The sequence below is a fragment of the Panulirus ornatus genome, chromosome 65 (genome assembly GCF_036320965.1).
Source record: "Panulirus ornatus isolate Po-2019 chromosome 65, ASM3632096v1, whole genome shotgun sequence".
Classification (NCBI taxonomy): domain Eukaryota; kingdom Metazoa; phylum Arthropoda; class Malacostraca; order Decapoda; family Palinuridae; genus Panulirus; species Panulirus ornatus.
In genome coordinates this window covers 7,410,896-7,435,000 of record NC_092288.1, presented here as the reverse complement: position 1 = coordinate 7,435,000, position 24,105 = coordinate 7,410,896, and the positions used below count along the sequence as shown (strand labels likewise).

General features: G+C 52.1%; 1 protein-coding gene across 12 annotated transcripts in view; it reads right to left on the bottom strand.

The window, feature by feature from the left end:
* The window catches only part of cpo (couch potato), a 245,170-nt gene that overhangs the window by 53,467 nt on the left and 167,598 nt on the right, over window positions 1-24,105 (bottom strand). For 11 of the 12 annotated variants that reach the window (XR_011712175.1, XM_071657934.1, XM_071657941.1 and 8 more), the window contains 2 exons: window positions 13,231-13,308; window positions 5,015-5,068 (listed from right to left, as the gene is read on the bottom strand). Coding sequence is in view for 11 of the 12 variants with exons in the window: in XM_071657934.1 (XP_071514035.1) it covers window positions 5,015-5,068; window positions 13,231-13,308 (132 nt within the window). In the remaining variant the exon portion in view is untranslated. Of the gene's footprint in view, window positions 1-5,014; window positions 5,069-13,230; window positions 13,312-24,105 lie in introns of all 12 variants that reach the window. The other variant, XM_071657935.1, reaches the window with a different exon arrangement.

Genomic DNA, 24,105 nt, shown 5'->3' with positions numbered 1-24,105 from the left:
ATGAAGCCATGCATACCCGCGCACTAGCGATGCCCCGCACATCCAAGCACAGGCTAGTGAATCAGACATTAAGGAAGGAGGGGTAACGGGTTACCCTAACCTAAAGCGGGGTGGACCAAATGAATGGTAAAATCATAATCCAACCAAATGGAAGAAAATAATGTAATTACCATTTATATAATGCAATTATTTATACAATTTAACACATGAAGTCCCTCCATATCTGGGCCTATACACGAGACACAGACCACGTCTCTGTACGTCAATGCTGGGGCAGAGACACAACGTCTGTGCGACACTGCTGAGACACAGACTGAATCTGTACGTCCCATTATTACTCATATAAAGTAACGAAATAGTGTCCCCTCCCTCCTCCTCCTCCCCATTCCCAGACACCAGGAAATGGGCCCCCATTTCCACGACTGTGCCGCCACCATTTCCCAGCAAGTGTCCACAGTGCCCAGACTTGAGGGGAGACGGAGGGGGCGCTGATGTGTTCTGAATAACGAAGCTGGCTGGCCAATTGACCAGGAGGAGCAGTTTGTGAAGTCGTGTTGCCTGTCGGCAGCGCAGTAACTGTCGGGGGGATAAACTGGTGGGTCTGGGCCCCGTCCCTAGCTCTACCTAGGTCCCAGGGCCGTGCTGGGAGTGCCAGAGACTGGTGGTGGCGCTCCCAGGGCCGTGCTGGGAGTGCCACAGACTGGTGGCGGCGCTCCCAGGGCCGTGCTGGGAGTGCCACAGACTGGTGGTGGCGCTCCCAGGGCCGTGCTGGGAGTGCCACAGACTGGTGGTGGCGCTCGCAGGGCCGTGCTGGGAGTGCCACAGACTGGTGGTGGCGCTCCCAGGGCCGTGCTGGGAGTGCCACAGACTGGTGGTGGCGCTCCCAGGGCCGTGCTGGGAGTGCCACAGACTGGTGGTGGCTCGCAGGGCCGTGCTGGGAGTGCCACAGACTGGTGGTGGCGCTCCCAGGGCCGTGCTGGGAGTGCCACAGACTGGTAGTGGCTCGCAGGGCCGTGCTGGGAGTGCCACAGACTGGAACTCAAGAGAAGCTCAACCCTCTGGTTCTGCGCCCCTCATACTACCCGGGGTACCTCTTAACCCATCTCACACCCACACTAACAATGGTACCCCTTACCTCACCCCTTACACTTCCAGTGGTACCCCTTACCTCAATCCTCACACTTCCAGTGGTACCCCTTACCTCACCCCTCACACTTCCAGTGGTACCCCTTACCACACCCCTCACACTTCCAGTGGTACCCCTTACCTCACCCCTCACACTTCCAGTGGTGCCCTCCACACACCAGTTAACAATACCCGGCCTCAGAGTGCTACCCCCCCAGCGAGGTGTTCCGCCTTGTGCCCCCTGCCTGACTCGACCCCTTCCTCCTGCCTTATCACGAACCATCTCATTGAGGCAATTAAACCTTTGGTGTCGGCTGTTATACCCCCCCACCCCTCCCGAGGAGGGGGGGAAGGGTTTCGTCCCCCCCTCCTCCCCTCTCCAGGCAACAGGGGGAGAGGGAGGGGGGGGGGAGGTCGTCACTCGTCTTATCAACACATCCACTCGTAAATTCCATTTTTAGACAGTCTATGTAATTGACCTGGCCTGCACGAGCTTCCTCAAGGGCTATATATATATATATATATATATATATATATATATATATATATATATACATACACACTTGAGCTCTACGGTACGACCACTGGACACGGCCTGCACGTCAGGGTCGGGTCAAAGAGACTCCATCACGTTAATCTGTCCTGCATATCGTCGGACTCGAAAGTGCGGCCAGTTGAGGCTGCCTGATCCAACCCCCCCATCTATCGTGTGTCCTGCAGCTATCGTCTATATCTCCTTCTATATCTATCATCTGACGCCATCTATCGTGTACGACCTGCAGGCATCCTCTATCCTTCTACGTCTATCCATCAACTGACGTGTGCCTGCCACGTACCACGGAATTTCCTCCCTGCGGTACACTGAACCCGGACCTTCGCCCTGACGTTCCATTCCCTTCCTGCGGTACACTGGACCCTCGGACCATCGCCCTGACGTACCATTCCCTTCCTGCGGTACACTGGACCCCCGGACCTTCGCCCTAGCGTACCATTCCCTCCCTGCGGTACACTGGACCCTCGGACCATCGCCCTGACGTCCCATTCCCTCCTTGCGGTACACTGGACCCTCGGACCTTCGCCCTGACGTGCCATTCCCTTCCTGCGGTACACTGGACCCCCGGACCTTCGCCCTGGCGTACCATTCCCTCCCTGCGGTACACTGAACCCCCGGACCTTCGCCCTGACGTACCATTCCCTCCTTGCGGTACACTGGACCCCCGGACCTTCGCCCTGACGTACCCATCATTCTAGAACCTCCCCGGGCTGGGCCACACCCACACCTCCCAGACACTTCTATATAGAATTCACATTTCCAATACTGGCCACTGGGACGTGGCCCTCCTCTCCCACCGCCAATGTCCTCACCCACGCCCACGAACCCTTCCATAACCTGCCAACAACAATCTGTTCCATCCCCCCCACCCACGGCTAACCCCAACCAACCACCACTACCCCACCACGGCCAACCACCAACCCCCCCACCCTTCCCCGCTGTCACATTATAAACACAGCCGCCCAGGGAATGACTTCCGTGGCCACACTCCGGGAGGAGGAGGAGGAGGAGGAGGAGGAGAGGCGAGGAACGACAGGGGGGGGCAACCTGCTGGCCAACGCCTCCATGACAAGGTGAGAGAGAGAGAGAGAGAGAGAGAGAGAGAGAGAGAGAGAGAGAGAGAGAGAGAGAGAGAGAGAGAGAGAGAGAGAATGCCTCAAAGATCTGGCCCGAGGCAGTGCGGCTCGGGCGGGTAGCGCTCACCCCACACACGCGCCCGCCCGTCCTAGGACGCCGGGCGAGGGTTAGGACCGCTCCTCCTCCTCCCCTGACGGCTCCTGCCTATCTACCAGTTCCCGGTGCAACTATGGACCTTGTTGTGAACCCGGGCGTCAAGTCTTCTTTCAAATGTCCCTGTAGTCGCGCCACGCATGTCCCACACTTCCCCACCCCGGTCGTGCAGGCACAAACCATCGCAGTTTTCTGGGCTCTTATCATCGTCTCCTGGCCCTTTCTTTTTTCATCTCTCCAGTTTATCGTCGCTAGATGTTCCGTGGCCATTCCCGACGATTTTTAACGCCCCGGTATTTTAACCCTGGTGTACAGACCCTCAGGTTCCATACATCTCTACCTTCAAGTCAGGCCGGCGTGCGTGGATCAACATCACGAAAACTCTCGACTCGGAACACTTCCCAGGAGTTACGACTTCCCTGACCCGGTCTTCCTGTATTATCTATTAATGTGTCTGGGCACTACAGGCTGCCACGGACGGTGTGAGCACATATATAAAGTTAGACCAGGACGGTATAAAAGCACGTACAGAGAAACCCGGACATGGGAGGTACAAACGCACGTGCGGACGGCCACGGACGAACGGAAGGGGGAGGGTACTCCATCCATGCCTGCCTTACGGACGGGGAGGGTACGTGGGATGGAGTCGGTTGTACCGGACGAATGTGGAGCAACAAAAGCGAGATGACAGGTCTGGCTCCCCGGGGTCAGGAGGGGACGGGGAGAGGAAGGGGGAGTGGGGAGGGGAGAGGAAGGGGGAGTGGGGAGAGCGGAGCGTTGGGGAGGGGAGGGGGAGCGTTGCGACACCTGATGGTTCTCATGGAGATAAGCAAGACTGGTCAACACCCACCACACTCTCCCCTGGCCTGCCACCTACCACACACACACTCTCCCCTGCCTGCCATCCACCACACACACACACACTCTCTCCCCAGCTTGCCATCCACCACACACACACACACTCTCCCCTGCCTGCCATCCACCACACACACACACACTCTCCCCTGCCTGCCATCCACCACACACACACACTCTCTCCCCAGCATGCCATCCACCACACACACACACTCTCCCCTGCCTGCCATCCACCACACACACACACACACTCTCCCCAGCCTGCCATCCACCACCAAATTTTGCGTTCGCTCTTCTCCACTGGGGTCACGTCTTCATCAGCTGCCTTAGCGAAGGTCATGGGAGGGGGAGGAAGACGTATTCCATCTCTTGTCACCAGACCTTCGTCAAAAACATCTCGGTAATGGACGAGTAACTTATTTTCCATCGTTATTCCACCGGGGACAACGCCAGGTCGGCCTTCACTGATTCCTCAAACGTCCCCAGTGCTTTTATATAGGAAGTTGAAGAGTAGATTCGCTGACCGTGTCACGTCGGGAGCTGCTAGCCTCCTTCCTCCTTTATAATCTCCTTGTTCGTAACCCCACCTATGGTAACTATCTACCATGATAGTTTCGTGCATATATATATATATATATATATATATATATATATATATATATATATATATATATATATATATATATATATATATCCATCCACGACAGCAAACCACAGCAGGAACACGAGCAGGTCCCGGCGCGGTGGAGTTCTGCGTCCAGGCTGACCTAAATTAGGCACAGTCATCACACGGGTTAAATACTGTGTTATGTACAGTGTGTGTGTGTGTGTGTGTGTGTGTGTGTGTGTGTCACTCACGTACTTACTGTCATCATATGTCACTGTGTCTACACATAAGGCGTTACTTAACACCGCGTCATCCATCCACAATGGTACTACACCAACCTGATGAACACCAGGGGGTAGGCTGGCTCCACACACACCCCACCCTCTAACACACACACACACACACACACACACACACAACACAACACACACACATACATACACACACAAAACACAGACTCATACATACATAGACACAGACACACATATAATACACAGACACACACATAATACACCGACACATATACATACACACACACACACACACACACACACACACACATACACTAGACCTACCCACCAGTGATGCCAATATATGTATATACACTACATAATGAATACATAATGAGGAAGACCTGTACTCACCGAGGCAGTCTTGCCATTCTTGCTGGTCACCTTGAGCAGCGAGCCCTCATAGCCCTGTGCCGGGAGAGAGAGAATTTGCATACATCAAAAGGCGTGGTGGCCATTACAGTGGTAAATAATAACTATGCTAGAGTGCGCCATTAGAAGATGGTGGTGCGGGGAGACACACACACACACACACACACACACACACACACACACACACACACACACACACACAGGGAAAGGATAAAGGCCCTTATGTATGCCAGCTCGGGAAGAGAGATGAGGGAAGGCTCTATAAGTTTGTAGACAGTAGATTGTTCTACGCCAGTGAGGCAAGCATACACAGCAACCACAGGACATAATATAATCATGCAACATTATATATATATATATATATATATATATATATATATATATATATATATATATATATATATATATATATATATATACACACATTTTTTTTATACTATTCGCCATTTCCCGCGATAGCGAGGTAGCGTTAAGAACAGAGAACTGGGCCTTTGAGGGAATATCCTCACCTGGCCCCCTTCTCTGTTCCTTCTTTTGGAAAATTAAAAGAAAAAAAAAACGAGAGGGGAGGATTTCCAGCCCCCCGCTCCTTCCCCTTTTAGTCGCCTTCTACGACACGCAGGGAATACGTGTGGTGGATGAATGAAGGGAACTGAATTGAGACTATGAATGTGGAAGGCATTATAGACGTTTTAATAGTTACATGAATATGTTGGGGGTAGTTCAGGAGAATATGGGAGTGGGGTGACAACAGCCAGTGTAGCTCTGGGGCTGGGGTAGCTACCATGGATTGAGGCAGAATGGAACTATGTTACTGGACCGTAGGCTGGCATCCTCTCCCACACACAACACCACAGTGTATCAAACACCCCGGCACAACCCTGGTCTAACACCAGCCCCTTCCCAAGACCACAATCCTAATCTAATAACACGTCCTCTCCCAGGTCACGTTATGCACCAGGACCACAACCTAAACACCAGTACCTCCCCCAGGTCACGTTACTCACCAGGAGCACAACCTCAACCCCCGGCGCCTCCTCCCCCCAGGTCACGTTACTCACCAGGAGCACAACCTCAACCCCCGGTGCCTCCTCCTCCCTCCAGGTCACGTTACATCATACCATCAGACATTTTCCCGGAAGATTGTAATCTCGCCCTGACCCACCATGAGGCATGGGGAGGATAAGAATATCATCGTGATGATCCAACTTCAATTTCATTTTGTCAGGAGAGTCGAATGAGGACAGTCATGCTAGCCACATGCATACCTTTCTATATATACACACACACACACACACATATATATATATATATATATATATATATATATATATATATATATATATATATATATATATATATATATATATATATATATTCATATATATATATAGCTATGAAAAGAATAAATAATCTAGAAAATCGAGCAGCGGGAGACACCTTATATAAATTAGTGCCTAAGGAGAATGAAGAGCCCTTATATATATATATATATATATATATATATATATATATATATATATATATTTCCCCTTTGCCTTTGTACAATGGCACTATGCACGCATTCCGCCATCCTCAGGCCACCTCACCATGAGTCATACATACATTAAATAACCTTACCAACCAGTCAACAATACAGTCACCACCCCCTTTCTTAATAAATTCCACTGCAATACCATCCAAACCTGCTGCCTTGCCGGCTTTCATCTTCCGCAAAGCTTTTACTACTCTTCTCTGTTTACCAAATCATTTTCCCTAACCCTCTCACTTTGCACACCACCTCGACCAAAACACCCTATATCTGCCACTCTGTCATCAGACACATTCAACAAACCTTCAAAATACTCATTCCATCTCCTTCTCACATCACCGCTACTTGTTATCACCTCCCCATTTACGCCCTCACTGAAGTTCCCATTTGCTCCCTTGTCTTACGCACCCTATTTACCTCCTTCCAGAACATCTTTTTATTCTCCCTAAAATTTACTGATAGTCTCTCACCCCAACTCTCATTTGCCCTTTTTTTCACCTCTTGCACCTTTCTCTTGACCTCCTGTCTCTTTCTTTTATACTTCTCCCACTCAATTGCATTTTTTCCCTGCAAAAATCGTCCAAATGCCTCTCTCTTCTCTTTCACTAAGCAAAAATGGGTATGTTTGAGGGAATAGTGGTTCCAACAATGCTGTATGGTTGCGAGGCGTGGGCTATGGATAGAGATGTGCGCAGGAGGATGGATGTGCTGGAAATGAGATGTTTGAGGACAATGTGTGGTGTGAGGTGGTTTGATCGAGTAAGTAACGTAAGGGTAAGAGAGATGTGTGGAAATAAAAAGAGCGTGGTCGAGAGAGCAGAAGAGGGTGTTTTGAAATGGTTTGGGCACATGGAGAGAATGAGTGAGGAGAGATTGACCAAGAGGATATATGTGTCGGAGGTGGAGGGAACGAGGAGAAGAGGGAGACCAAATTGGAGGTGGAAAGATGGAGTGAAAAAGATTTTGTGTGATCGGGGCCTGAACATGCAGGAATATATATATATAGCTACTCCTTATCCATCACATTAGCCATCTTTTGTCGAAGACTCTCCCCCATATACTCCCCACTCCCAACCCCTCTTGAAACACAACACTGACCTAACACACCCGCACTCCCGCCGCCCGACCTCGTCGTAAAACAACATCCCACCAGAGACGACCCACACCCACACACACACACACACACACTCACTCACCCACACACACAGACGGGTTACACTTTCTCCTCCGCGGCGCTCTGCACGGCCACCCCATCCCTGCAACACGGCAGACGACGCTGGTCCAGTACAGCGCAAGACCTCACCCTCTCCCTCCTTCCTCACGCCCTCGATGCAACCTCCACACTGAAGACAATTATCACCTACCCATGATCTGTCCTGCACTGACCTACCAGCGACACACCCACATACACACACACACACACACACATACATCACCACACTCCTCGACCTACTGGTTCCGCCCGGTGGCAGTAGCTGGCTTCCTGAGCGCTTCACAGAACAGATTAGGCTCCTGGGGGAAACACATACTTCAAGGCTTTATATATATATATATATCTTTTCTTTCAAACTATTCGCCATTTCCCGCATTAGCGAGGTAGCGTTAAGAACAGAGGCCTGGGCCTTTGAGGGAATACCCTCACCTGGCCCAATTCTCTGTTCCTTCTTTTGGAAAATTAAAAAAAAATGAGAGGGGAGGATTTCCAGCCCCCCGCTCCCTCCCCTTTTAGTCGCCTTCTACGACACGCAGGGAATACGTGGGAAGTATTCTTTCTCCCCTATCCCCAGGGAATATATATATATATATATATATATATATATATATATATATATATATATATATATATATATATATATATATATATATATATCCCTGGGGATAGGGGAGAAAGAATACTTCCCACGTATTCCCTGCGTGTCGTAGAAGGCGACTAAAAGGGGAGGGAGCGGGTGGCTGGAAATCCTCCCCTCTCGTTTTTTTTTAATTTTCCAAAAGAAGGAACAGAGAAGGGGGCCAGGTGAGGATTTTCCCTCTAAGGCCCAGTCCTCTGTTCTTAATGCTACCTCGCAAATGCGGGAAATGGCGAATCGTATGAAAAAAAAAAAAAAAAAAATGAATATATATATATGCCTCTCCTTCTCGCCCCAAGAGCCCTTTATATGGACCAGATTCGAGTGAGAAACTGCACAAAGATCCGTGTGTCTGAGAGTGGGGAAAGCTTGTGAAAGGAGGAGAAAGCTGACAATGTCAACAAAAGTAAGGTCGTAAAGTTCAAGAGGGAAGAGAGACGAGTCAGGCCGGAGTGCCCGAGTTTGAATGGAGAGGGACCTGGAGGAATAAGGGGGGAGGAGTGTTTTCGTTACCTGGGAGTGGCTATGGCAGGAGCTGTGGAGGGGGGAGGGCGGCGTGGAAGCTAAAGGTAAGCCATAGGGTGGACGAGGGTGGGCGGGGGGTAAAGTCCTGGATGCACCGGGCGTGTGGAAACGAGAGGTCACCTTTGGGCGTGGGGGAAAATGGGTGTGTCTGATGGTACAGCAGTACAGACAGACGGTGGTGTGTGGAACTGCACGCCAGGAGCCACAGCACACCAGGGCCAGCAGACCCCCCCAGAGCCAGCAGGACAACAGGTGCAGCAGACCTCTAAGAGCCAGCAGGACAACAGGGCCAGCAGACCCCCCCAGAGCCAGCAGGACAACAGGTGCAGCAGGACAACAAGTCCAGCAGGACAACAGGTGCAGCAGACCCCCCAGTGCCAGCAGGACAACAGGTGCAGCAGGACAACAGGGCCAGCAGACCCACAGAGCCAGCAGGACATACAGTATATCTGGGCAAGCAATAAATAGCAGAAGCGAGAGTAATATTGCCAGGCAAGTGGCGGGTGGCGCCACTCCTGCTGGCCAGGTGTGCCTTCCCACGCCCCACCCTGCCCCGCACCGCCCCCTCCACCAGTACACCCCGCCCCGTCCCTCGCACTACCACGCCCCGCCCCGTCCTTCGCACCACCACGCCCCACAACCACCCGCTCCGTCCCTCGCACCACCACGCCCCACAACCCTCCCCGTCCCTCGCACCACCACGCCCCACGACCCGCCCCGCCCCGCCCCGACCCTCTCACCACCCCGCCCTTCCCCACATCCTGCTCCCATCCCTATTTCCCTATTACCTGCTCCTCCCAACCCATTCCGAGCCCACCCTACACAACCCACACGAACCCAGGACCAATCCACCTCAAACCCTGCCCCGCTCCATCATGCCCCACCCTAACCCCACGCCACCCCGACACGCCCCACACCCCGCCTCACCCAACACCCCGTTTCACACCCTGTCCCCTCCCCCCGTGCCACAGCACTGTACACACCCCACCCCATCCCCACCCACACCCCAACAGCATGACGGTGGCCTGGGGTCGGACCACTAGAGCCGGGCTGGTTAGCTCCTCCACCTGATGCGTCCTTGACCTCCCCCACGGATCACCTGACCTGACCTGACCCCCAGCACAGCCTAGTCCGACCCGACCCGACTACACCGACAGAAACTTCAGGCCCAATACAAGCTGCCTCTGTGGGTGAGGTTGGGATATAAGAGAGAGAGAGAGAGAGAGAGAGAGAGAGAGAGAGAGAGAGAGAGAGAGAGAGAGAGAGAGAGAGAGAGAGAGAGAGAGAGAGAGACCATGTGGGGGTTGAGGTTGGAAGGTGTGTTGGGGTTGGAGGGAGGTTTGGGCTACGGAGGTATGAGGTAGTGCTGGGGGGGGGGGGGGGGGGGGCGTACAGATGGAGCGCGCCTGTGCGTGGTTGGTTTTATATACAGGAGGAACGGAGGCAGCAGCCAGGCCTGGATGAATTATAGATGAGGCAATCACGAGATGGAGACGTCTGCCCCATCCTCCACCCGGGTCTGGCCCACCTGGGGAACCCCCCCGGGGCCCACACTGGGGCACGTCCCTGGCCAACCACGTGTGGCCCACCTGGGGAACCCCCAGGGTCCACACTGGGGCACGTCCCTGGCCAACCACGTGTGGCCCACCTGGGGAACCCCCAGGGTCCACACTGGGGCACGTTCCTGGCCAACCACGTGTGGCCCACCTGGGGAACCCCCAGGGTCCACACTGGGGCACGTTCCTGGCCAACCACGTGTCGCCCACCTGGGGATCTCCTAGGCCACACTGGGGCACGTTCCTGGCCACCTAGCTAGTGTGGCCCAACTGGGGTGCCCCAGGGCCATATAAGGACACGTCAATACTGGCACCACCACCGAGCTATAACACCCCATACATACCACGGGTCCGTCACACACAGACACACACACACACACACACACACACACACAGACACACACAGACACACACACGGTCCTGGGGAGGTAATAGAGTCTGTTCTTCATTAAGCAATCTGGGGAGGAGGTCTACACTCCCCACCCACTCCTCTCCCTCACCCAAAACTCCCCTCTCCCCCTCCCATCCCTTCCCTTCCACTATCAAAAACCGACTCTCTCACTCCAGCACCATTACTTACGAAGATAATGAGGCAGCATGTCGTACACCGCTATATTTTTCGGTTCCTCTTCTCACACTAACGTGATAATGATGATGATGATGATGATGATGATAATGATAATAATAACAATGACAATGATGATGATGATAATAATAATAATGATAATGATGATGATAATAATAATAATAATAATAATAATAATAATAATAATAATAATAACAATAATAATTAAAATAATAATAACAATAATAATAATAATAATAATAATAATAATAACAATAATAATAATAATGATAATAATAATAACAACAACAATAATAATCATAATACTAATAATAATAATAATAATAATAATAATAATAATAATAATAAATAATAATTTATAATGTGGCGCGTCTGCCGACCGCGATCAAACAGACTTCTCTCCCACTCAAACACATCCTAGACTTTTGAGAGTCCACGCACTTCATACCCGCCCCTGAGACTGTCGACAACACTCCACACAACACACCCTAGACTGAGTCCCTGCACGCCACAACGCACCCTAGACTGAACCCACGCACTCCAACAACACACCTTACACTGAGCGTGGCGCCACGCACTCCACACACCCGCAACACACCCTAGACTGAGCGCCACGCACCCCACACACCCGCAACACACCCTAGACTGAGCGCGCCCACGCACCCCACGCCCGCAACACACCCTAGACTGAGCGCCACGCACCCCACACACCCGCAACACACCCTAGACTGAGCGCCACGCACCCCACGCCCGCAACACACCCTAGACTGAGCGCCACGCACCCCACACACCCGCAACGAACAAAATGCACGTTGCCTTAATGACCTGCAACTACTGGCACAGCTGAGCTTCCTTGATTACTGCTGACCTGCTGGGGTTAACTGCCCACCCCCCACTGATGCAGCCTCTGGCCCTCTCTACCACCCACTGCACCACTGAGCCACTCCCTCTCTACCACCCACTGCACCACTGAGCCATTCAATCTCTACCACCCACTGCACCATACCTTCTCTACCACCAACTGCACCACTGAGCCATTCCCTCTCTACCACCCACTGCACCATACCTTCTCTACCACCCACTGAACCACTGAACCATTCCCTCTCTACCACCCACTGCACCAATGAGCCACTCCCTCTCTACCACCCACTGCACCACTGAGCCATTCCCTCTCTACCACCCACTGCAACACTGAGCCATTCCCTCTCTACCACCCACTGCACCACTGAGCCATTCCTTCTCTACCACCCACTATACCACTGAACCATTCCTTCTTTACCACCCACTGCACCATTGAACCATTCCTTCTCTACCACCCACTGCACCACTGAACCATTCCTTCTCTACCACACCCTGGCAACCTCCCCCATTCTACCACACCCTGGCATCCCAAATCTACCGACCATACCATCCCCCAACTCTACCATACCCTAGCATCGCCACTCTACCACACACTGCCTCACTCAATCTACCACAATGACACTCATGATGCGCTAAACTCACCGCAGAATACATATATCTCAAATTTACACTGAAAACCAATAGTGAACTGGAAAACAATGAATAACACACGTCCTTAACTAATGTATGAATAACACACGTCCTTAACTAATGTATGAATAACACACGTCCTTAACTAATGTATGAATAACGCACGTCCTTAACTAATTAATGAATAACACACGTCCTTAACTAATGTATGAATAACACACGTCCTTAACTAATGTATGAATAACACACGTCCTTAACTAATGTATGAATAACACAAGTCCTTAACTAATGTATGAATAACACACGTCCTTAACTAATGTATGAATAACACACGTCCTTAACTAATGTATGAATAACACACGTCCTTAACTAATGTATGAATAACACATGTCCTTAACTAATGTATGAATAACACACGTCCTTAACTAATGTATGAATAACACACGTCCTTAACTAATGTATGAATAACACACGTCCTTAACTAATGTATGAATAACACACGTCCTTAACTAATGTATGAACAACACACGTCCTTAACTAATGTATGAATAACACATGTCCTTAACACTAATCAATGAACAACACACGTCCTTAACTAATCAATGAATAACACACGTCCTTCACTCCGTTCATGAACAACATGGGAATGCATGACCTACCTCGTAAGCCCTGAAGAGCAGGTACAGTTCCCTCGGCTTGGCGTCCATAGGCAGGCCGCTCACGAACAGAGTCCGCACCTGTAACAACCACACGGGTTACCATCAGTGCACACACACACCTGTACAACACAAGTTATCACACCAGTGAAGCAACACAATTACAGCAACACTGCACAACACACGTTATTACACCAGTGTAGCAACACCTGTACAACACACGTTATTACACCAGTGAAGCAACACAATTACAGCAACACCTGCACAACACACGTTATTACACCAGTGTAGCAACACCTGTACAACACACGTTATCACACCAGTGTAGCAACACCTGTACAACACACGTTATTACACCAGTGTAGCAACACAGGTTATTACACCAGTGTAGCAACACCTGTACAACACACGTTATCACACCAGTGAAGCAACACAATTACAGCAACACCTGCACAACACACGTTATTACACCAGTGTAGCAACACAATTGCAGCAACACCTGTACAACACACGTTATTACACCAGTGTAGCAACACAATTGCAGCAACACCTGCACAACACACGTTATTACACCAGTGTAGCAATACAAATGTACACCAACACCTGTACAACACACGTTATCACACCAGTGTAGCAACACCAATGTACACCAACACCCATGTACACCACACGTTATTACACCAGTGTAGCAACACCAATGTACACCAACACCCGTGTACACCAGTACAACCCGAGTGTACGCTACCACTACCAGCGTTACACACGGAAGTTGTATTACAGCTGTGAAGCTCTGGCTTGTAATCATAACACCGTGCTCTCCCCAGGGGAGTAGTGTACAGTACACCCCACCCCAAGTGTACCCAGCGTACACCAACCACTCCCCTGACATTTCATTTGTCTTTTGCGCGTAATCACCAACATAAATCCACAATTTCACCAACGATTTCATGAAAAGGAAAAAAATACATTACTCCCCCCCCGTATATATAAATATATATATATATATATATATATATATATATATATATATATATATATATATATATATATATATATATATATGAATAAATAAAGGCAGACAGTATGAATTATGTACATGTGTATATATGTATATGTCTGTGTGTGTATATATATGTGTGTACATTGCGATGTATAGGTATGTATATTTGCGTGTGTGGACGTGTATGTATATACATGTGTATGGGGGTGGGTTGGGCCATTTCTTTCGTCTGTTTCCTTGCGCTACCTCGCAAACGCGGGAGACAGCGACAAAACAAAATAAATAAATAAATAAATATATATTTGATTGGCCGAGGTGTTGCAAGGTACGTGTGGTAGATGGCCAGGTCGCCCCTCCGCTACCACCACCACCACTCCTACCCTCGTCCTCCTCCTCACCCCACCATAACCCACTGCCACCGTACCCTCCCCAGGTCCTGGGTCTGTCTCCACCCCACTCCAACGACCAGCGCATGACACGAGGAGGCCACACCACTACAGAACCTCACTGGACATACACTAGTATAAAAACACCCCACCCAATCCCTTTCCCGCCTCCCTCCCCCAATTAAAAATGGGGGGAAAGTGAGGGAGGGGTGAAGGAGGAGGTTGTTGGTCTGCATCGAGTGTCGTGGAGCAGGACAGGTCCAGGTCCGATGCATCCTGCCGGGGCGAGGAGGAGCAGGGGGGGAAGCACCTCTTACTTTTTTTTTTTTCTTCCAGTGTCCTCAAGGTCGACTGGTGACATTCCTCGGGTCAAGGCTGAGAGGGAGAGAGGGAGAGAGAGAGAGAGAGAGAGAGAGAGAGAGAGAGAGAGAGAGAGAGAGAGAGAGAGAGAGAGACCCCTCCACACCAGCCTAACTCTACGGACGAAGGCTGCCAGAGTTAACTTAGTGGACGGCACTGATTCTCTCTCTCTCTCTCTCTCTCTCTCTCTCTCTCTCTCTCTCTCTCTCTCTCTCTCTCTCTCTCTCTCTCTCTCTTCACGACACTGACCTTAACGACCCAACCACCGGATGGTTTATGTAAACCACTCGACAGAACCATAGCATTACGAGAACAGGCTGGTACAGCATGTCGTCATGTTCGGAGAGAATATAATGTCTCTTTTTTTTTTTTAGTCGTATGAGAGAGAGAGAGAGAGAGAGAGAGAGAGAGAGAGAGAGAGAGAGAGAGAGAGAGAGAGAGAGAGAGAGAGAGAGAGAGCGAGCACCATAATAACAGACCCCACAGAGAGGGAGCGGGCCTTCGTCAGCCTGGCAACTGTGTACGGAAACCACACACCACACCCCACCTCACCCCAGCACACCACACCTCACCCCAGCACACCACACCACACCTCACCCAAGTACGCCACAGCACACCACACCACGCCTCACCACACCTATACCACACCACGCCTCACCGCAACCCACCACACCACACCTCACTCCAGTACGCCAAAACACACCACACCTCACCCCAGCACGCCACAACACACCACACCTCACTCCAGTACGCCACAACACACCACACCTCACCCCAGTACGCCACAACACACCACACCTCACTCCAGTAGGCCACAACACACCACACCTCACTCCAGTACGCCACAACACACCACACCTCACCCCAGCACACCACACCTCACCCCAGCACGCCACAACACACCACACCTACACCTACACCACCCCTCACCACACCGCACCACACCCCACCTCACCTTGGCTGACACCCGGAAGGAGTTGAAAAAAAAAAAAAAAAAAAAAAACCTGAACCCGAGAATAAACTCTCCATGAGGAATGTTTTCCCGCCTAAGTGTTTTTTCTAGTGAGAGTCGGGTGTGAGAGCTCTCCCGGCGTCCCCAGGTGAGGCATTCCACCAGCAAATTGCAGGGGGAGGAGGAAGGAGGGCGGGCGGCGGCGTCCCCCAGGGCCAGGAGCCGCCCTTGGCCAACGCAGGAAAAGGAACATTCATCTTCACAGCCGTCCAGGGACGTAATCAATGGTGGCTAACACCACAGCCTGCCGTACTCGCCCCCGGCCGTATGGTCTGTACCACACACTCACACACCACACTGGTCTATCTGTCTGTACCACACACTCACACACCACACTGGTCTATCTGTCTGTACCACACACTCACACACCACAGTGGCATGTCGGTCTGTACCACACACTCACACACCACAGTGGCATGTCGGTCTGTACCACACACTCACACACACCACAGTGGCATGTCGGTCTGTCTGTACCACACACTCACACACACCACAGTGGCATGTCGGTCTGTCTGTACCACACACTCACACACCACAGTGGCATGTCGGTCTGTACCACACACTCACACACCACAGTGGCATGTCGGTCTGTACCACACACTCACACACACCACAGTGGCATGTCGATCTGTCTGTACCACACACTCACACACACCACAGTGGCATGTCGGTCTGTCTGTACCACACACTCACACACCACAGTGGCATGTCGGTCTGTACCACACACTCACACACACCACAATGGCATGTCGGTCTGTACCACACACTCACACACCACAGTGGCTTGTCGGGCTGTACCACACACTCACACACCACAATGGTCTTTCTGTGCCACACACGACACTCAGGGGTGTAATCTCTCTCTCTCTCTCTCTCTCTCTCTCTCTCTCTCTCTCTCTCTCTCTCTCTCTCTCTCTCTCTCTCTCTCCCTCCCTCCCTCCTTGAGACATAGAGGTGACCACGTCGTTTCACTCAGTCGCTGTCTGTGCATTCGTCACATCTGACGTCAACTCCACTCCCACACACACACATTCCCCTTACTCCACACATCACACATCACCGTCACATTCCACGCCCGTCCTACCTCCCCGCGTCACACTAGGTCCCCCACCCCGTCACCGGAGGTCACCCATGGTCAGCAAGACGCACACACAACTTCCCAGGTGCCACCATCATGACTACAACGACCTATGGTAACCACAGTTTATATATATATATATATATATATATATATATATACACACACAGGTCTGGTAACATGTATGTCACTCTCTGTGCTCAATTTCCAAACTTCTCACACTAAAATCAATCAAAGTGGTCGGTATGCATGTTCAATGTGGACGACATGTGAAGCCTCGCTGTGCGTTATCATGGTCAAGCACAGATGTATGATACTGGCCAACTCCAACACCTTTTATGTGCCAAACTTGATCTGGGAGAGCCAGCTATGGTCTGGAAGAGCCAGCCATGGTCTGGGAGAGCCAGCTATGGTCTGGGAGAGCCAGCTATGGTCTGGGAGAGCCAGCCACGGTCTGGGAGAGCCAACCATGGCCTGGGAGGGCCAGCCATGGTCTGGGAGAGCCAGCTATGGTCTAGGAGAGCCAGCTATGGTCTGGGAGAGCCAGCCATGGTCTGGGAGAGCCAGCTATGGTCTGGGAAAGCCAGCCATGGTCTGGAAAAGCCAGCCATGGTCTGGAAGACCAAGCTATGGTCTGGAAGAGCCAGCTAAGGTCTGGGAGAGCCAGCTAAGGTCTGGGAGAGCCAGCCAAGCAACGCAAACACGATTCCAACATATAATTAACCCGGCCAGTTTGTTATGGCTCTCATTATATCAATATTTACACAAGGGAAAGTTCTCCAAAGTTTTACTTACCAGTTTCTGTTTCCATCCACGCCAGCAATTACTCACAAGAGAAAACGACCGTCAAATCTAACGTTCATTTATCTATTACCTACAGCAGGTGGAGTGGACCTAGAGCTTCCGTTGTGTGAAATTTAACCTCTCCTTTTTTTTAAACTGCCGGTCGTCGAGGTTTAACACGACGTCACGGAGGGGAATTACGTATAGATTAAATCATATCATTAATTCATTCATTACGGCCCTCCTCCTCCTCCATCCCGGGGCGCTCCGAGGCTGCGCTCCTTCCAGTAGCAGGGTTATGCTGACGAGACTGTACAACCCCCTCCCAGGGAGGCGGCGTCGTCGCCAGAGGTGACATCTCATTCGCGGAGGAGTCCGGTAACACACACACACACACACACACACACAAACACACACACACACACACATATATATATATATATATATATATATATATATATATATATATATATATATATACACACACAAGGACACGCCCAACACGGCTGACCACACCCACACAGAAGGCAGTGGGCGGGGCCAGAGCAGCAATACCTACACAGCGGGGTACTTGGGCGGGGCGGCCAAGGTCACACGGGAGACACTGGGCGGGGCGGCCACGCCCACCAGGGAAGCGGTGGGCGGGCCAGCCCGGGCCACACGGGAGGTAGAGGGCGGGGCCGGCCAAGGTCAGACGGAAGGCATGAGGGCGGGGAAAGCCAAGGTCGCACGGAAGGCACTGGGCGGGGCGCGGCCACGCCTACGAGGTAATGGGCGGGGCGGCCACGCCCACGGGAGAAGCAGTGGGCGGGAAGGAGGCCAGGAGGGAGGTACCTGGCAGGCCACAGCTGGCTGGCTGACACAGTGGATCAATGAATTCCTGGTGAATATTTCATCATCCAGTGTTGCTGCCCCGCTCCCTCCACACCTGCCTCATCATCCAGTGTTGCTGCCCCGCTCCCTCCACACCTGCCTCATCATCCAGTGTTGCTGCCCCGCTCCCTCCACACCTGCCTCATCATCCAGTGTTGCTGCCCCGCTCCCTCCACACCTGCCTCATCATCCAGTGTTGCTGCCCCGCTCCCTCCACACCTGCCTCATCATACACTGTATAGATTAATGCAGCAGGTGTGGAGTGACACCACAGGTGTAGACTAACACTACAGGTGTAGACTAACAGCACAGATGTAGACTAATATGACAGGTGTAGACTAACACTACAGGTGTAGATTAACACCACAGGTGTAGATTAACAAGCCAGGACCCATTACGACAACAAACAACCAGACAACGGAGGGGAGGGAAGGGCGGGGGAAGGGGGGGGGGGGAAGGAAAGGGCTGGCTAGGGAGTCACTGGGGTCGGGGCAGGGAGGTCAAGAGGGGAGGCCCCGGCAGCTAGGCCGGGTCACCAACGAAGAGGTCAAGTGGAGGCCACACTGGGTCACGAAGCCGAGGAGGAGCAGGAGGCCGAGTGGGCGCGCCCGAGCGATGAGATAAATTCTGCCAGAAAGGCTCCTGCCCTTCATCCCCCCCCACGCTCGTCCAGGGGGGTTAAGGAGGGAGTGGGGAGGAGGAAGGCCCTCCTTTCTCCTCCTCCCTGGTCACTCGACGCCCTCCCGGGGGAAGGTTACACAGCGAGGAGAGGACGACGACTCCCACAGGAACTGAAGGTGTTGCTCTCCAACACATCTCCCCCGTCTCCCATCTCATGCCCCCGCCATCCACCGACCTACCAGCAACCCCTCCCTATCCCACCCATACAATCCTTGCCCATCTCTCCCACACCCGTCACTATCATCCCCCGTTCCCTCCCTCGCCACACCTCTCCCTCCACGCCTCACATACGAGCGCGCCTGGCTTCACGTGACAAGTGGGGTACCTCAGGGATCAGGCCCACCACAGCACAACACACACACACACACACACACACACACACACACACACACACACACACACACACCGTCTCCATCGTCCACGTCAACGTCTGAGACACGGCTCGCGGGCGGGGAGGACTTCAACACCTAGGCCACGACTCGAGATCAGAAGAACACAGCCTCGTGAAGGAAGCGTAGGGAGAGGCGAGAGACATGGCGCTCCGGAGCGCAATTGTCAACATGTGCAAAGTACTGTAGTGTGTGGCGATAAAAACGATCCCTCAAGTATATATATATATATATATATATATATATATATATATATATATATATATATATATATATATAAGGTGCCCAGTAAACCATCATTAAGGGGATGATGAAGAATTCCATCTCATCAAAGCTATGACCAAACGTACAAAAAACACGATGCCTCCGTGCATCCAATACAGCCGACAGGGTACAATAAAGGGGCTACAGCAAGATGTATGTAGGTTTTATGGCCAGATGTATTAACTACAGTACGAGGGATACAATACTCACTCTTCGGAACACCTTGGTCTGACCTCACTAGAAATAAAGTGTTCAACTAGAAATAAAGTGTTCAAACCTGGTCACTAAAAGTTATCATACTAGAAAAAAAATATTAGAACAAATTCAAAGATGAGCACCAAAAGTAATTCCGTCAAAAGTAAGGCTTATGCAGACAAACTCAATGACCTATCATCATTCTCTTTTCAAGTCCAGCCCTAGCGAGGCCTTACTCCCTGTTCAGTGTGGAGCATAACCGTTATATCTTCCTATAAAATCACGGAGGCAATATACCCTCTCCGTGCAATATGGTGTTTCTCTTCTCGGCATTACTTTTCGCCCCCTGCCGGCAGTTGAGCCGGAGGGAGAGGTGGGTGGGGGAGATGCCCCACTGTTTTACAATCGCGCCTCTACCACGTCTTGAAATTGTACCAGAAGGTAACTAGGTCATGGGCCATCAGCCCCCGTGTTATCTGTCCTTCCCATGTACTCCGCGTACACCACTCACCACCCCGTACACCCTCACTATCTCCAGTACACAACTCACTATCCAGTACACCACTCACTATCCAGTACACTACTCACTATCCCCAAAACCCCTCATCATCCCGTACCCTCCTCATTGACCCTCCCTACACCACTTACTATCCCCCCCTACACGACTCACTACCCCCCCTACATCCCTCCAGTCACCAGAGGGGGTTTGGGGACAGACTCTCTTTGGTACCTTAAGGGGACGGGGGAACCGCTCACCCTCCACATCGTCTCCACGAGTCCCCAGGCCTCGGGAGTGGGGATGTCTCGTCCCCGTCCTCTCCATGGGGTCCCCCGAGGCCTCGGGAGTTATGGGAGAGGGAGGGGGGACTCACCGTCACCCATGGGGGTTCCCCTCCCCCTTCAACCTCTGGAGGTGGGGCCTTCCGGCCGTCCCCAGTGGGTCCCCAGGGCTCAGGTGGGTTCGAGTGATATGCTAATGTAATCTGAGGGGGGGGAGGGGAAACACTACCCTGGGCCCGGCACACACGCCAGGCCTACCCTACCGCAGCCACGCCCTCCCTCACCAGCCACACACACACACACACACACACACACACACACACACAGACACACACAGAGGAGAGAGAGAGAGAGAGAGAGAGAGAGAGAGAGAGAGAGAGAGAGAGAGAGAGAGAGAGAGGCAGGCAGGCTCACACCAGCCCACTTCACTATTAAGAATCAATTTTTTCGGTGAAACCTGATAACATCCCAGGTCAAGAGGTCACCCAGCATTGTCTGCTGCTGTCGGGGCTCCCTCGCCCTTAGTGGCCGCCCCTCTCCCTTAGTGGCCACCCCTTTCCCTCAGTGGCCACCCCTTTCCCTTAGTGGCCGCCCCTTTCCCTCAGTGGCCACCCCTTTCCCTTGGTGGCCACCCTTTCCCTCAGTGGTCATCCTGCTCTCTAAGATGGACCTCGTCCCTCCCACCTACAGCACTCCTCCCTCCCACCTCCTACAGCACTCCTCCCTCCCTCCCACCACCTACAGCACTCCTCCCTCCCACCTCCTACAGTACTCCCTGTCTCCCTCCCACCTCCTACAGCACTCCTCCCTCCCTTCCACCTCCTCCAGCACTCCTCCCTCCCACCTCCTCCAGCACTCCTCCCTCCCTCCCACCTCTTACAGCACTCCTCCCTCCCTCCCACCTCCTACAGCACTCCTCCCTCCCTCCTACCTCCTACAGCACTCCCTCCCTCCCACCTCCTACAGCACGCCCTCCCTCCCACCTCCGCCCCTTCTGAGCCCAAGCCCTCACGACGGAAGGTACTTGAGCACGTACCTGCCTCTCCTCACCTCTGTCTGGCCCGGGGAGACAGCCCCAGGACCGGTGGACCTGAGAGAGGGCCACACATGGGGAGGGCCAGGGAGAGGGCCACACATGGGGAGGGCCAGGGAGAGGGCCACACATGGGGGAGGGCCAGGAAGAGGGCCACAGAGAGAGAAAGAGACAGATGGGGTGGGGCATTGGAGGTAGTGGTGGAGTGGGCAGGGCTGGGAGAGGACTGGAGGTGGTGGTGAGGGAGAGGACAGGGAACCGACAGAGGACAAGGGAAGGGAAGGTGAAGGAAACCAAGAGAAGGGAAGGTGAAGGAAACCAAGGGAAGGGAAGTAGAGAGAGAGAGAGAGAGAGAGAGAGAGAGAGAGAGAGAGAGAGAGAGAGAGAGAGAGAGAGAGAGTAAATTTCAAGCTCCGTTATCCATTGACTTCACTCCCCCCGACAGTGACGTCACGTACCTTCGTTCAGCCCCCGGCTTCGTCTGACCCTCACAGGTGACGTCACCACCCCTCACAAGTCCCTGAACCTCACTGCCTCCTCATACCTCCGTGACACCACTCCTCAAGACTTTACTACTACCTCACAACTCACAGCATTACTCACACCATCACCGAGCCTCATAACCAGTGACAACACACGGTATCCCTCCCCTTCCTCATCACTCCACGACGTCACTCCAGACCTCCCAAAACCGACTCATACCTCTATGACGTCACTCCTCACGATTCTAAGACTCATAACTCCGTAAAGTCACTCCTCACAGCCGCCCCCCCAAACTCATAACTCCCACGACGTCAACGCTCCTCACGGCTTCCCTTCCCGTCATGAAGGCATTCATGAAGTCCACTACCTAAGGCTCCTCCCACTCACGACCCCCCTCTAGCAATGGCCCAGATTAAAACCAACAAAACATATAAAACCTGTGTAATTAAAGGCTAGTAGGGTGTAAACCCACTAAGCCCCTCATGACCTCTGGACGACCTGGCTATAGAGGTCGTGACGTCACGTGACACCGAGTCCCGATGACCCACTGAAAAAAAATTATATATATATATATATATATATATATATATATATATATATATATATATATATATATATATATATATATAAGAGAAAATTGCTTATTCAGTATAGCCTACAGCGGATTACGGGTTAGGCCGCTATAACCTGGGGTGGATGGGGTTCATCCACACCCCAGCTGGGGTGGCTGGGGGCATCAATACCCCAGCTGGGGGTGGATGGGGGCATCCACAACCCAGCTGGGGGTGGATGGGGGCATCCACACACATCTAAGGTGGCTGGGGGCATCCACACCCCACACCCACACCCCAGCCACTCATCATCATACCACTCATCGCTTGGTTCGTCACGACTCCCTCACCAACGTGCTCCTTCCTTCTCTAACTGGGAGTGGTTAGGAAGGGAAGAAAGAAGGAAAAGTAGAGGCGTGTGGCCAGCTTGCTGTACACCAATATTTACCATCTTGTGTTAAATGCATACCCTCGCCAGACTCTGTGTGTGTGTGTGTGTGTGTGTGTGTGTGTGTGTGTGTGTGTGTGTGTGTAGAGGAAGGACAGAGTTCAGTCAGCTAAGCACTGTTTGTTTACTGCCGACATACGTACTTCCTGCTCACCTTTGTACATCCTTCTCCTTTTTCCTCCATATACTCCAGCCGCCTACTCCTCTGCCCTTACCTACAGATCATACCCAGGTCTTCTGTGGTATGTGTTTTCCCCCTCCCTCCTCCTCTTTCTGATCTTTCCTGTGGTCCGTTAATCGTTGTACGCAACGCACGATACAACAGACCCCCCACCACCCCGCCACCTTCACGTCCTTCCCTGCCAACGTCTGTCTGTGGCCACGGACCACAGTGTACGTAGGTGACGAGGTCCCGTGTGGTGGTACTCCCACAGAGACGGAGCTGCGTCCATCCCCCCTTGCCTTCCAGCACTATACCACAAAGGCTACGTTGGACGTTGGGGCTCGCGCAATGCTTCCTCCGGCTGCTCGGACGCACGATGGCCTCTCTCTCTCTCTCTCT